Source organism: Lepisosteus oculatus, chromosome 26 (assembly GCF_040954835.1).
Source record: "Lepisosteus oculatus isolate fLepOcu1 chromosome 26, fLepOcu1.hap2, whole genome shotgun sequence".
NCBI classification, from domain to species: Eukaryota; Metazoa; Chordata; class Actinopteri; order Semionotiformes; family Lepisosteidae; genus Lepisosteus; species Lepisosteus oculatus.
In genome coordinates, this window is record NC_090721.1 from 2885079 (window position 1) to 2898478 (window position 13400).

The 13400-nt window shown below is 40.5% G+C and overlaps 1 protein-coding gene and 1 long non-coding RNA gene across 2 annotated transcripts in view; one reads left to right on the plus strand and one right to left on the minus strand.

Moving 5' to 3' along the window:
- The window catches only part of LOC138225123 (uncharacterized), a 21794-nt gene extending 18333 nt beyond the window's left edge, over positions 1 to 3461 (plus strand). Inside the window, exon 3 of the long non-coding RNA XR_011183696.1 lies at positions 3339 to 3461. This is a non-coding gene — a long non-coding RNA (uncharacterized lncRNA). The remainder of the gene's footprint in view (positions 1 to 3338) is intronic.
- spns3 (SPNS lysolipid transporter 3, sphingosine-1-phosphate (putative)) lies at positions 940 to 11474 on the minus strand. Its single transcript, XM_069184131.1, has 13 exons — positions 11315 to 11474; positions 9326 to 9593; positions 8906 to 8971; positions 8100 to 8236; positions 7251 to 7402; positions 6774 to 6840; positions 5555 to 5697; positions 5103 to 5255; positions 4684 to 4873; positions 3995 to 4060; positions 3457 to 3555; positions 2602 to 2773; positions 940 to 1399 (listed from the first exon to the last, which is right to left on the minus strand). Exons 2-13 carry the CDS (start codon positions 9534 to 9536, stop codon positions 1377 to 1379), a joined length of 1479 nt encoding a protein of 492 aa, XP_069040232.1. The 5' UTR covers positions 9537 to 9593; positions 11315 to 11474; the 3' UTR covers positions 940 to 1376.
- Between the last annotated feature and the right edge of the window lie 1926 nt (positions 11475 to 13400).

Consider the following 13400-nt stretch of genomic DNA (forward strand, 5'->3'; position numbering starts at 1 on the left):
GTGTTTTAGTTCCCTAAAAAAGACCTTTGCTTTGAATGCTTTAAGTGGGATTGTTGCTTCATATGTCTGGTAAGACTATTTTGATAAAAAAGAGGATTGCATCTTAGCTCGGCAATACAGAACACTATTATGTAACACTATTCTATTAAAACAGATTGAGTTAAACTAGTCTGTTGACTTCAATAATACAATTTTGGATCAAAACATAAGCTCTTTGTGTGCTCTGAGCTCATAGTTTCAATTATTTTTCATTTTTATTTTTATTGCACAAAGAATTTGTATTTATCTACAATACCTTTTTGTGTATAACTGTCATTAATTGAAAAGATACTGTCATATATGTTAAAGCACTGTCAACTTTCATCTCATCAGTGAGCAGATTCTGCACAGTTTGGTGATGAAAAGCAACAATTTAGCTATTTTGTCTGAGAGGGATTAAGGAGCAGTAGCGTAAATTATATCTTTTTGTCTCGGTTTATAAATATGAGGCTTCACCCAGTAGGAAGTGAAAGGCAAAGTTTAACACAAAGAGCTGCTTCGTTTGGCATCTCAAACGTTCTACTGTGCAACAGCGCCACTATGTGGTAAATGTTGGTAACACCTCTGTCTGTTTAATTAACCTATTGGAAACGGACGTTCAAATCTGGGGTTAGGAATGGGTTCCGGCTTTGTCTGTCCATTAAAAGCCTTTGTCTACAGGAAAACAGTTCTGTCAATCACAGGTCCATAAGCAGGATTTGTTCTTTGACAGTTCTGGCTGCAAGTCTTCAGCAGATGCAGAAGACTGAAGGCTTAGACAGTTCCAACTTGGCTGCCTCTATTTTGGCACCCTGTTGCAAGAAGCAGCCAACTAACTCACAAGTGCAGGGCACAGGCAACACGTCCTCAGAGTTCAACAGAAATTGAGCTTGAAATATATGAGTCTTGAAAGATAAAAGCATAATGTAAAGTTTTATTTTAAAAATATAGTTGAGACAGGGATAAAATATAAAAAACTAAACTATAAAAATAGTTTTGCACACCTAGGGTACTACTATTTCAGTTAAACCACTTCATATGATTTGCCTTATAGCAGACAGTTGCTGTAGACATATAGGTTACCAGTTCCAGCCTAGCCAGAAGTAATGAGTAAATTTACATTATCCTGCAAATGCTTCTGGCACAGTTTGACACTTGACACTTTGCAGCAGGAGTTCATCTGGACTAGCCAACAGTCATTTGCTCAGGTACGCTTCTGCTAGGAACCGAGTTTCTCAATCTTGCCTGAGGGTTTCAGCAGGCCTGGTAGACCCAGACTCCTGTTCCCTCGGTAATTACCCAGGCTGGGTATTCTCAGCTGCACACGAAGCTCCAGCTGTCAGATCCAATTCAAAGCTTTACATTGATGACTGCACCTCGCCTAAAGAAAACCAAAAAAGAAGCAAAATCTCATCTTGGTGGCCTGAACAGCCACTCCTCCTAGGATACAACAGACTGCATTTCAGGGGGATCGAGAGACACTGTTTTTCCCCTGGAGAAGCCTAAATGCCTGTGATACTCTGATATGCCTGTGATATTACTTGGCTTTTTAAAAAAAAAAAGCTCCAATGCATAACATTGCTTCAAGTGGATATAGTTTTGATGTCAGGCAGCCACTAGGGGACAGTGTTGCTGGGAAACAAATAATAGTTTAACAAGCATGCAGGTGCAGTTGATAGCACTGCTTGGTTTGCAGTGCTGGCCCTGGGTTCAATCACAGGCCTGGGGTGTTATTTGTGTGGAATTGGTACAGTATGTTCTCCCCATGTTTGTGTGCATTTATTTCAGGTTCTCCAACAGAGTATCACTAACATGCAATCACTTTATCACCTAAGGCCACATGCTTCCTTCTGCAAGAAAACAACCAAACCATCAGAGGGTTTATGATACAGCTGTGCAGAGATGCAAGCTTTCTGATATGATCTCAGAGAGCTGAATTGTTTATCTTGGGGGAGATCAGAATGATCAATGCAAAATTTAAAGACCTTTTAAAAGTATCATAAATAGCACAGATTTTCTCTTACTCTTTTGATAATAGTTTAAATTGTAAAATGCATGAGTAAGAATGTAAAATTGTAAAATTGTAAAATGCATGAGTAAGAATATCACGTGCAGCTTTGACTGCCTATATCCCAGTTCTCTGGACTAATGGAATGTCCTATGCTGACAGGCTAAAAGAACAGAATCTAACCCTAACCCTGAATGAAGATTACTTGATTCAAGTACTGTATTTAAAATCCTCCAATGCACTGACAGTCAACTGAGAAGACTTCATCAAGAGGAACAGTGAAGCACGATCTAGACAACACGACAGCCATCTAAATCAAAGAGCATTTAAGCCTGAGACAACAGGAGGCACCTCTGTACACAAAGGATTGTGGGGGTTTGGAAACAAAAAACTACCCAGGTAGGTTTTTAAACCCGATACCCTGACTTTCTCCAAAAAAATGGCTGGATCGGATCCTCAATTCACGTACAGTAGTTGCTAGCAAACCATATGAGGACCAAATGGTCTCCTCTTTTTTGCAACCTTACATTCTAATTTATGGAGACTAATGAAGAGCTCCTTCATGTGAGTGTTACCTGATGTCAGAAGCTGGGCGGTCTTCCTGTCCTCTGTCACATACAGAGCTGTCATAAGGAAAAAGAAGCCCCCCAGGACCCCGACAAAAGGGCACAACAGGAAACTGTATTCCAGGCTGCGGAAAATCCAATAATAAGAGTTGGGTTTCTTGCTGCTCAGGGCATCTGAGACCTGAGAAAAAGAGACAGAAAGAGGCTTTCCTTCATTGTTCCACTTGGGCTGCCCTGTGAGTGTGAGCACAGAGAAAGTGTGAATGATTAAAGGACAATTCTGTCCCCCCAGACTCGGTGATGTGCCGCAGTCTGTGTTGCTGCAGTGAGGTGAGACTTTTTTTAAAGGCTGTGATAAATTCAGAATGAAACCTTGCGTGGGGGAAGCCACAGCAGACACGAATATAGACTTACCATGCTGGTATCTTATTCATCTGTTCTGGCAGTGAGATATAATTAACCTTCAGAACGTGAAGAAGACTCCACAGTATGTTTCTTCTCTTTTTAGCATGGAATAAATTATTACTTGTTCCTTTAAAGATTCAGACTGTCTATGTAGTGTGCTTTGTATTTTGCTGCTGTGGTCTCTCTGGAAGGTACTGCTTGTTGCTTTTCTACCTCTGGAAAAACTGACATATGGTCTACACTCGAGATCTGAGCACTTCTCGAAGATCTGGTTGCCCCTTTGGACTTGTATTGAAAATCTCCTTTCTTAATAAAGTGATTTTTTTTCTCTTTCTTTCTAGTATTACTGTGGTAGAGGAGGGCTGTGCAGTCCTGTCTCATGCCCTCATGAATGATGCTGTAAGCTGACCGCTTACTCTTGTGAAAAGCAAATCAAAAGAACATTAAAACAAGACTTACTATGCCAATGAGGTAAGGACTACCAGCGTCACCTAGGAGATGGCACACCATAATCTGTAAGGCCTCTGCTGTAGCCCGTCTGGTGGGAATGACAACGTACTGGAAGAGAAGTATTGGATGAACCCCAAACAGAACAGAACCAGTACAGAACCCCAAAGCTGCACAGGATTGCCCATATCTAGGAGTTACGAAACTTCTCATCTAAATCACAGAGTATCGCAGGCAGTCCCTGATGCTAATACTGGAAGAGAGGAATTGGGAATGCTGTAACAACATCACCATTTTGCATTGTGTTCTTGTCAGATTCCTGCTTCAGTAAAACTTTAAGCTGAATAATTACATCAGGATGTGCCAGTGTGCACTCTCTGTGCAGAATCTGCAGAGCAAGTTCGGATCATCTTTAAATATGATCAGCTAACTTTGGTCTAGTGTAAGTTATCTGCAAAGTTAAAACGCCCGTTTTCCAACAATTACCAGGTGAAACCAGGTGTTAATGTTTACGGTCTAATTTTTCTCAGCTCATGGATGAGACACTCACCAGTAAAATGTCGGCCAGGATAGCCCAATTCAGAGACAGCAGTGTCTCCCCAAAAACAATAAACACCTTGGGCGGACAGAAAGGAGACAAGCAACGGTGATCTTTGAGCTCACTTGCTGGGTTTGCCTTAAATCAAGCCAAACATTCGTTAAGAAAACTGTAACTAGGGCAAAATCGCTTCAGGTCATATCTGCATCTGAGGCAGATCACCTTGGAGACAATGCTAAAGAAAACTAAATATCTGTGTTTGTTCTATACCTTTATAGAACATATTTATTGTACAGTCTCTAAACTGCATTTTATGGAGTGGTTGTTTTCCTGAATCCTTCTGATTTAAATAGACTTATACTCTAAATGCAAGTTAATGTTTAGGAACTCATTTTACCTCCTTCTGGCAAAGTCATTTCTTGCTTCTTTCAATAACCATTATGAAGCTTCCCTGAAATATGTTGTAGATATTATACTTTTATCTAAGCAGCTGAACCAACACTTCTTGCCTTGTTTTAATTTGGATTTCTCTTCAAAAGTGTGTGACCTCTGAGCCCTAGGACCATTGTAATGACCTTATCAGCTCTTTATTACTTGAGCAGTACTCTCTTATTCCCCTGTGAGATCATAAACATGCAATTGAGAAGTACCTAAAAATCTAGAACTTCAAACTGTGATTTAAGAAAGAGAAGTGTTCTCACGTAAGTAGCGGGTATGCTCCTGTGCGCCAACACAATGGCCAGGAAGAAGCAGGGGGAGGAGCCAAGCATGCCCACCGCACAGATCAGGGGGTCTGCATGAGGGATGCTGTCTCTTAGTCTCCTTGCGATGGATGTGCCAATGAAGACACCCACGACCCCTGTCACTATGGTCACAGCGCCAAATATGTAGCTGAAAGAGAAGAGTGGCGCCGCTCTCAGCACTAGGTACTTCTTTGGTACTACAGTTATAAATATTATGTTGTACTTTCCTCACAAAGATGCAAGTTTTAGCGTTCTCTCAGTACAGGACCTTGGGAAAATATTGGATAAGCTGCCCGTTTCCTTTCCTACGGATTTGCCTGCAGGCAGAGAACTGGGAATAATGTATCTGCGAGGAGAAGGGACGATCGGGGAGTTACCTGTCAGTCGTGTCGCAGGGCTCCTGGTTACAGGGCTGTCTGACTTTCTGTACCACCTGAGCCCGGGACAGGAACACGGGGGTCCAAAACGCCAGCGCCCCGGTGACGAAAGCCATGGCGGTGCACCCAAGGGAGGACCAGACGAAGCTGCGGCTGAAAGGGACAGAGGTGACTGTCTTGATCAGGTTGCACACTCCTGTGTTTGTGCAGGCCTCCACCGTGTGTGTCCTGCCCATGAAGACAGGGAAGCTGTTCTTCCCATCTGTAGTACAGCTAGTGGATTTCGAGATCGGGCGAGTCAAACATGTGCTTTGGCTGTGTGACTGTGTGCCTGGCCGCTAGGACTTTCACTGACTTGAAGTGAATCTTCTCCATCTGAAGCAAAGTTCGAACTGCAGCCCCCTTTTGTATTACCCAGGAGCTAAAGGATTAGGATGGTGTTAAAGACTGACTTCTTGAGGAGGTACTTGACGTCTTCCTTATAGGAAGTCTGCTCCACCCGTCCCTCTCCGGACATTTCAGAGGCTCCTCGGGAAGGGTTGGGAACCAGCAGGATGAGCAGGAGGAGACCCGCAATTCCAAGAATGGGAGTGAGCTGCAACACAGGCAACAGATCGTGTGTTATTAGCCTACAAACGCTGCAATTTAAAATAACAACCCAGTAAAGAAAGAAATCACACAGCCCCGTATAGCAGGACCTATAAGTTAATATATCACTCTTTCACCAGACCTTCATTAATCCAGAAATACATATAACTTGGCTTTAAACAGAAACTAACTGACTGTGAAGTTCAAAATGCTTAAAGAACAATTTGCCTTTGCCATCAGGGTGCAACTATTCTCATGTTTGTATCATTTTTGCTAACCCCACCCTGTACTCTGTTTTTTTTTTCTAATTTCACGATCATGTTGTTAATCTGATTCTAGTTCCTGCTGATCACGCGACTGAGTGCCACCTCTCTAGTCTTGTCTAGTTTTTCTTCCTGGAAACTGTTGTTTTTCTAGTTCTGCTTTTTCTGCAGGCTGAAACCTTTCCCTTGATTCAGCCATGCATGTGGGTGAACAGGAGTGAGAAGATGCTCACTGTATTGCATTGTGAAGGTACATGCATTTGGAAAAATATTTTTTAAAAGACCAGATTAATAATCAATCAAATGGCACAGAAGAAATCAGAAGGATTTGCAGTTCAGGCCTTTATATATTTGATGAATTAGTAGAATGTACTTGGATATTCCCCCCCATCCTCCAAAATCCCAAACATTGCTTCAAACCCCGTACAAGGGAATTGTGATAAAAATCGGGGAACCTGAGAAGCACAGTGGCACTTTGGTTAGCATCGCTGTCTAGCAGCAGTGGGGCTCTTGCTTCAAATCCTGGGGTGCTATCTGCGTGACCTTTATGGTCTCCCCATATTCACATGTGTTTCCTCCAGGTGCTCCAGTTTGCTCTCACAGTCCAAAGACATACCGGTAGGTTAATTGGAATCTGGGAAAATTGGGTGTGAGCGTGTGAGTATCTGTGCCTGTCAGTGTGCTCTGTGATGGGCTGGTGTCCTGTCCAGGGTGTATCCCACATTGTGCCCGTTGCTCGGTGGGATAGCCTCCCACTGTCCCACGACCCTGTACTGGTTAAAGAGGATGGATGGCTTTGTAAAGGTTTGCCAGCTCTTACCCTGAGTGCCCAGTGCCAGTCCCCTGTGGCACTTGCAATACCCGATCCAATTATATATCCCAGGCCACTATGGAGGAAAAAAAAAACAGAAGAATATTTTGGTTGAATTAATTCGTAGTGAATGCCATAGACTCAAGACTTAGCTGTATAAGTGGGTTTTACTTCCAGGTGTGTTTACATTACTGACAAAAATAAAGTAGAAGATTTTCATATTGACATTTTGTTTCTGGACAGTCTTAGACCCCCCAGCCCAATTGAAAAGGGTGAGTGGTTTCCCCATAGTTAAATCTCTGATACTCAATGTCACTTCCTAAAAGCAAAAGGTAAGATTTTAATAAGGAGTTTTAATTGCCACACCAGGAAATTTGTCATTACTGTATGTGGCTCTTTTAACAACCCGTTACGATGCCTACACCTCCATTTCTGCAAAGATAAGGAGCACAATGTATCTCTGTTATTTACAAAAAGAGACCTCACCTTCCAACAGGAATGAAAATGTAGAAAAAGGAGATCACCCATGTCCTCTGGTTGCCAGAGAAGAGGTCCCCAATGATAGTAGGTGCAATGGTAGAGTAGCTGGCTTCTCCAGTTCCCACTAGGCCCCTTGTTACCACTAGCAACCAGAAGTACTGCAAAACAAAAGGGTTTTTGAGCTCAGCACACGACTGGAGAACACAGGTTGTCTGTGTTTGACACATAAAGAGCAGCGATATTCAGCCCTGGTCATGAAGAGTCACAGCCTAGCCACTTCCTAAAGATCTCAATAAATCTACAATGGCTAAAGTCCCATGTATACTCCCATATCTATCAAGTACTGTGGATCCTTACAAAACGAGGATTTTAGTTGCTAAAACAAACGTACAGGCAGATAAACAAATTCATGTGGATTTTGGAACTGCTGAAAAACTGGTCAGAGAAGCCCAGACTTCGATCTATTCACTTTTTATTTAAAAAAAACAACACATTAAACAAGTTCAGAAATCATGTTATACAAATACCTGATGTATGAGTTTTCTGAAGGTATCTTATCACTGTACACATCGTGATTATGTTACGTATCATTGCACTTACTAATCTAGAAAAGCTTCATTTGGCTGAAAGTTATGAAACAGGAAATTTGAAGTAAATAATCTAGTCAAGTAGGTGATTAACGGATGAAGTAGAAAGAAAACTGGAAATAATGCTGTTCTTCTTATGGACTCTGATGGCGTGTCAGTTATGGTGTCTATCTGTATTCTGATAAATTACACACGTGTGAAGCAGTGATCTGTTCAATTAATAAATGGTGAACACTCTGACGTGAATTTGGGGGAGCTTGTCTCTTACCGACTTGGTGATGAAGGAGCTACACAGTGTTGTAGCGATCCACACACTCAGACCTGCGATCATGATCAGCTTCCTGTTGTAGCGGTCTCCGAGGTAACCGAATATGGGGGCCAACAGCATGAAACTACAGATGAACACTGCAAAACACAGTAAGACCAGCCGCACATGGAAGTCATTGCACACTGTGGAGTCACGATCTTCCAGGGCCTGTCAGGCTCAGTCTCCAAAGAGGCTGCAAGCTCACTTGTCTTTCGTTCCCCCCAAGCCCACTCTTAGATAACAGTTCAAATTATTTTCTTAATTTTAAAAGATGACATGAATATTTCCATCCAAGTTGGATTTTGTTTTTAAGCTTTTGTGTAAAAGATGCTCCTGTTATCTAAAAACATGGGAACGTTCTGTGGGTGAGGCCCTGAGAGTCCCTGCTTTAGATCCCTGATTTGCCACTGTAGTGAAGTGCCTGACGAATTTCTGACTCAGGGTGACATCCTATGGTTTGTTCAGCTTTACTAATCAAACATTTTTGAAAGTGGCAAGCTCAGCCTTCCCCAACCTCATTCGACGGTGGGGGAAATGTTTCTATCATTAGTAAACCCATTCATTAATCAGTCTTAAAGTACACCTAAAAGAAAATAAAACATTTCGTAGGATCCTCTATTTTACTGTAATACCTACTTTATTTAATCAAATACTGGCAGCGCAGTCCCAGGATGTTGATGCCTTTTAAAACCATGAACTCTTTCTGTTTCTAAGTTATAGAGACAGCTTTCGGAAGCTGTATGAAAAATGCATGAACTCAAACACACCTGTCTGCAGCAGACCAGATGTGCTGTCATTTATGTCGAAATACTGCTGGATGTTCAGTAGTACACCTGAAGGATGAATATAAAAAATATATAGTTAGAATGCTGTGCCTTGTTTTCATTATAGAGTTCCTTTACAGTCTTCGGGAGCGAAAGATATCAACCAAATGTGTGACAAGATATTTTGTGTTAAGTTAGCTCAGACAGGCAATGGCTACTGCCATGAATTCCAAGGTCTAACACCAATTAGGTGTTCTAGCTAAGAAACATGAATTATTTAATCATATAATTGTGTAATGGTTTTATTTTCAAATAAACTGAATTAATATTGTTGACATTGTATAGAGTTTCTCCTGCATTCGTTATGATTGAATTCGGAGACGTGAAATCACTCGTGAAGCACATTCCAAAAACACATCCTACCTGCAATTGTGTAGCGATCCATGAAGTTCAGCAGGTTGATGTAGCACAGAACTGCAGCAGCTACATAGGATCGCCTGGGCGAGACCTTTGCATCTTCAGCCTTCGGATTTCCAAGGTCTGTGTGGCTCTCACTAAATGAACCATAGACATGAGCTGCTCCTGAGTGTAGTCGTGAAATTTCACTGTCCTGGCTGTCCTCTGTAACTTCCATCCCGGATTCCGATAGGTACTGTAACTCTTGACGTTGGAGATCCGTTTAATCGCCGTTCTGTCAAGGGAAATAGTACAATGTGTGCCCAAGATCTATCACTTTTTAAAGTCTTTGCGATAACCATTGTGTAAGAATCTTTTCAAACAGCTTTTCCTAGCTGTGGTTTGTGGTAAATAACTTAAGAAACAAAATACTGAAGCTAAAGGAGGTGTAGCAGTTAGCACAGCTGCCTTGCAGTTTTAACGTTCTAGATCTGATTCCAGACTAGAAGTGTGGAGTTTGCATGTTCTCTCCATGTTCACATGCATTATCTCCCATTTTTAGTTCCAAGACATTATCTCAGAGATCGACCGTGCCTTTGAGGGGGAAAAAAACTGTCCTTAAGCAAATATTTAACTATTTTCTAACCATTTATAAAGTAAATGGATAAAAAACCTGATTTAGATTCAGTGTTAGAAAAAGACAAAGTATTGATGCAGCGCAAAAGGTATTCAGATGTTTCCAAGATCATCTTTGGAAAAGCTTGCACAGATTAGAACCTTTGTCATATTTTCAATGTGAATGCCTCTGTTATATGCTGGGGGTCAGGCTTGCAGGTGAACTCGTGGACCATGACATTATCAGACAGGTAAGGCGTGAGAGGAGACCAGTGGCATTCAGATCCAAGAGTCTCATTAAACTTCGTATAAGAAGAAGCTACAAAATCAGCCCCCAGAAAATAGTTTTGCCGATTGGTTCCATACCCTCAAACCTCTTTGTGCAAAAAAAGTTGCCTTTGTTCTTTGTCCTTTGTCTCATACTGTACATAATGCACAGTTTGTGTACTCTTCATTTTATGATTCTGAATAACTCTGCAGTTAAGGTCTTTGAAATTGGTCATAAAATCATGTTTGCAGAATGTGATTAAGCTGGGCATTCTTGCACCCCAGTCTGGATGGCACAGTCACAACCAAGTGAAGTGCATTTAGTCTTCAGGCAGACACATACTGTACATACACAAGTCTGTGATGAGAAATCTCATACTCCTGGAGGTTGCAAACAAGCAGAAAAGACATAAAATGCAAATAAGCAAGATGCATGTTGAAAAATTATGCCTGAACATTTTATTTTACTTTCCAAGTACAAGTACAAAATACAAGTGTTGTATTATTGTTTTTGAGTGAAGGGGATTTTTTTAAAGCCTTGTATGACTGCTAATAATACCATTTCCTAAATTTAACTGTAGGTTTGCACAGTCATAGAAATGTTTTGCAGAACTGAAGTAAAATGTTTTGCAAGCCTTTACTATGTTTCTCAAGATGTCTGCCGCAGTGCTGAATTAGATGAAGGGGTGTGGTTTCTGAATTAGTGTGCAAATTTGTAATTTACTTCACTACCGATACTTTAAAATTGTGTTAAAAATGCAGTTTCAGGCAGATGAACTAGAATTAAGTAGCATTACGTATCTTGAAGAAAAACAGAATTGCAAAGATGTAATACTGTTTTTAAAAAAATATATAATATAAATATAAAATAAATATACATATAAAATAAAAACCCATTTACCGCTATTAATTAGCAGGAATCAGATGTAATTAGCAGAAACATTGCTATAATACTACAAATACTACAATGCTCTTGTCAAGCTAACAATGCAACACAATGACAACAAAGGATCTATTCTCACAAAACAGTCAACTCATGAAGAGTCCAACGTGATGCTTCTGAGCATTGCAGCAAGCCTGTTCCTCTACTCCAATCACGCTGCATGTCTTCGGCTTTGAATCAAGATTTCTTACTGGTTGCATGAGGGTTTGGTCTTCTGGTGAGCTCATTCTGTTTTGTTGGCTCCGGCAGACAATTTGTGGATAAAGGAGAAATCTTTCTCACTGCATTAATAAGCTGTACTTCACGATATTAAGCACGGCCCCTTCCCCCCTCTTTCCTTTCTGGGACGCCCTCAAACAGTTCCTCATTGCAAGATTGTGACATCACAGGCACTGTGCTCCAGCAGTCTCCTTCACTCTTTCAGCTATGTGTTTTACTTAAGACTTTCTCGTGAAACTGCAATGTCTAGTTTGACAGCCTTTTTGATAACCCTGGACTGGTTAATACAGTATGTATATAAAATATTTCCTCTTTGCCTGCAAAGCATTTTCAACAGCACAAGATATCAGTGGAATTTGCAGAATAAATGCATAAGTAACTAGTGTGCTGGGGTTACAGTGTGAAGTTACTGCACCTGGAATTGCAATATGACATCTTTAACACTGCTCATGGCCTTAATATAGTCTACGTAAAGTATTTGATAATATTAGGTTAGTACTGTGTTACAAAAATAAAAAAAGTGCTATAGGGAATGTCAGTGGAACTGCTCCATCACATTATGCTAGGATTAGATTTGGTGAAAATAGTGCTGAAAAGTAATAGAGAATGCAATGAGAATAACAAACAGGGGTACAGAATCCCCTGTAAGCAGTCAGGAGATTACGTTGTGTTAGCTAAGTCCCTAACTATGCTTTGTCAAAATAAGGTTTTGGGTTGCCTGAGGAAAAAAGTGGAATTTTGTAGATAAAATGAAAACATAATGCCCCACACAAACCTGGGGAGAACATGCAGACTCCAGACAGACAGCACCCTGGGTCTGGAGTTGAAACCAGGCCCCCAGAGCTAAGAGGCAGCTAACGCTAACCACTGTGTCACCATGCTGCCCCTCTTTAAACCTGTCAGCCTGAAGTTCTTATCCCTTCCTAACATGAAGTGAGTTTCAACATTTTATCATATTTCATCCCTAAATCACCTTCTGTGGAACATTGTTATCAAAACTTATTCCAAGGAACAGAAGTGTTCACAATCAATAAACTTTTATAATCACACTCATCCCGGGAGATGGGAGTATAATTGTGACTCATTAAATTTATAGAAGTCTTTGCATTTACTAGCCAGAGTGAAGTATTTAAGAGCAGCCTAAAGAAAAGAAGATTTGGCTGTATGACTGTCTAAATCTCAGCCTCTGTGAATTTTGTTTTTGATCACTGAATTAACATTTTAAAACAAATACATAATGCACAATCAAGAACAATAAAAACAAAGATACTCTTCTCTCACAGTAAATAGGTCAGATTTAATGTTCTGAATCGCAGCTTGGTTTGACTCACTTTTATAACTATATGTTTTCTAATCAATCTACTCATTTAATCTCAAAAAGATACGTCTGATAATACTCCCCTCTCTTGAGAATTGATTCATAGGAAGCTAGAGGGAGATTTTTATCAGTGTTCAGCTTGGCCTCACGACCATACTCAGGGCAAGTAACCAAATACAGTCCCATGTTGTTCATTTGAAAACTACTTAATAAGCTAATGAGTTAGTTAACTAATTTTTGAAATATTTAGTAAAGTGATCAATAGATCTAGTATGGGTAAAGGCTATGATTTTGTGAGGGTTTCTACAGGACAACTGCATTCAGATCCAGAGAACAGTTTTAAACATTATTATATAATTATTCTAATTCTTCTTACGTTTGTATTACGTTGTTACACGCCATGTCATTTGCCTTCTGTATCAAAATCACTAGACTAGTTTTGGCAGTTTTATGATGCAAAGGCAATTATGTATTTTAGAACACACGAGTGATGTAATACGATGCTGTTTTTTTTTTAAATTAAAAACGGATCTTGGAAGCGCGCAGGATCTCAAGTGGAAAATTCAGGAACCCCCAAATCGTAATCTAGTAGTTTGCAGTGTAAAACGGGAGTAGAATTTCAATTAAAATACTTAAATAGGTTTTGAGGGCTTCAAATACTGGCAAGAGCACTTTAAATGCTGCTCCGTATTAGCCATCTATCACCATCTAGTGGAGCAAGTGTAACTCGCTGAGGCACC

Excerpts from the sequence above, each read along its gene's own strand:
- spns3 (XM_069184131.1), bottom strand. The coding sequence starts at position 9,536 with ATGGAAGTTACAGAGGACAGCCAGGACAGTGAAATTTCACGACTACAC. Across the intron at positions 7,403-8,099 it reads GCTCCTTCATCACCAAGTCG|TACTTCTGGTTGCTAGTGGT; the intron begins GTAAGAGACAAG and ends TTTGTTTTGCAG. Across the intron at positions 6,841-7,250 it reads ATTTTCATTCCTGTTGGAAG|TGGCCTGGGATATATAATTG; the intron begins GTGAGGTCTCTT and ends TTTCCTCCATAG.